The sequence below is a fragment of the Austrofundulus limnaeus genome, unplaced genomic scaffold, assembly GCF_001266775.1.
Source record: "Austrofundulus limnaeus strain Quisiro unplaced genomic scaffold, Austrofundulus_limnaeus-1.0 Scaffold86, whole genome shotgun sequence".
Classification (NCBI taxonomy): Eukaryota; Metazoa; Chordata; class Actinopteri; order Cyprinodontiformes; family Rivulidae; genus Austrofundulus; species Austrofundulus limnaeus.
This window is the reverse complement of record NW_013952488.1, coordinates 1,306,363-1,307,766: the sequence shown is the minus strand read 5'-3', so window position 1 is coordinate 1,307,766 and position 1,404 is coordinate 1,306,363. Positions and strand designations below refer to the sequence as shown.

The window sequence follows — 1,404 nt, the reverse complement described above, 5'->3', positions numbered from 1 at the left end:
GTGAAAATTTCATGTTATTAGCACCTCTAGTAATATATTTACTGAGAAAAATGGTGACGTGTTCAATACTTATTTTACCCGCTGTATTTTACATGCTCGTTCTTTCAACCTGTTCTACAATTAGTTTCTGACTCAGCTTTTTCTGGGGTTTTATCCAGAACATTTTTAGCCTTTATTTATTTATTGTTTTCACAACATAGACCAGCCTTATAATACTAGCCTTTCTGGAACCTCCAGCTGCGCCCGTTAACTGGCCGTCGTTCAGCCCAGTTCAGGTTTTGAGCAAAGGGAGCTTACCACAATAGCATTTGGAGAATGCATCAGCGCTCTCAGTTCATTGAGATCGTTCTCAGCCTGGACCAAAACAAAAGGGATCATGATGGAGGGGAGAGGCAGAGGGAGAGAAAAGGTTAGAGCAGCAGTTTTCATGGACATAAACATAAAAACATTAACAGTAAAAAGTACAAATCTTAAAATTAATGTAAAAACAGAGCTTTTACTACACAGCTGATGCTTTTGTTTATATTATTAATAAAAAAAACCATATATTTCATATAAATGTAGCAAAAAAAAACTGAGGCTACTTTTGTTAAACATATTTAGGAATCAAAACCTAAGTCAAACTTATAAACGTCTCATCTGTTTAGAGATCAAACCTGTCTCGCCACATACAGATATTTACAACCATTTGGCACAAGCCTGCTGTTAATTTTTCAACCTTGACATCAGAATTAGGTTCATCATTTCAGAATAGTCATTCTTAATAAGGTCTGCAGGTTTTTTTTGGCTCTAAGCTCATGGAATGAGAACAGGCTGATGCAGCAAAGTCTGATGGTTCAAAGGAGAGAAATAAAATAGTCATAAAAAATTCCATTAAACTCCTAATGTGCAAGTTTCAAATTCCACATTGGTGAACCTACAGTAAAAAAAAGACACTGCTATGAAAGTTGTTGTTCTGATAGTATCATATAAACATGATTTTTATCTTTTTGAAAGAGTGCATATCGCCCACTGTCTTCCAGAGCTGCCAGGATTTTAAACTGAGATCATCTCTTGATAAGGAGGGTTGAAGGGAGAGCTGTTTTGGTCAAACTTTAAAAGGATCTCTTTGGCAATCTCACTGAATATTTACAGACTCTGTGAGACGTGTTCGTGTTTGGAGTATTTGTTGTGAATGAATACTACCACATCAAACTGTTCGCTTTTTCCATATCAGTAAATTACAAATAAAGCTTCAGCCATTTGTGTGTGTTGGCCAGTGTCTGTTAAATGTGGCAGCCATCTTGAATCGGGTGGGAATTTGATTTGGGCAGCTATGYACAGAGAGTTCCATAATTGCCACCTTGGAAGATCTGAAAATATAAATTAATACCACTATACAAAACATAACTCTGAAAAGTCAAA

General features: G+C 36.1%; 1 protein-coding gene across 1 annotated transcript in view; it reads right to left on the bottom strand.

Moving 5' to 3' along the window:
* The window catches only part of LOC106520050 (WD repeat-containing protein 26), a gene marked incomplete in the record, with an annotated part of 16,278 nt that overhangs the window by 10,884 nt on the left and 3,990 nt on the right, over positions 1-1,404 (bottom strand). Inside the window, 1 exon segment of the mRNA XM_014011965.1 lies at positions 298-354. Coding sequence (XP_013867419.1) covers positions 298-354 — 57 coding nt within the window.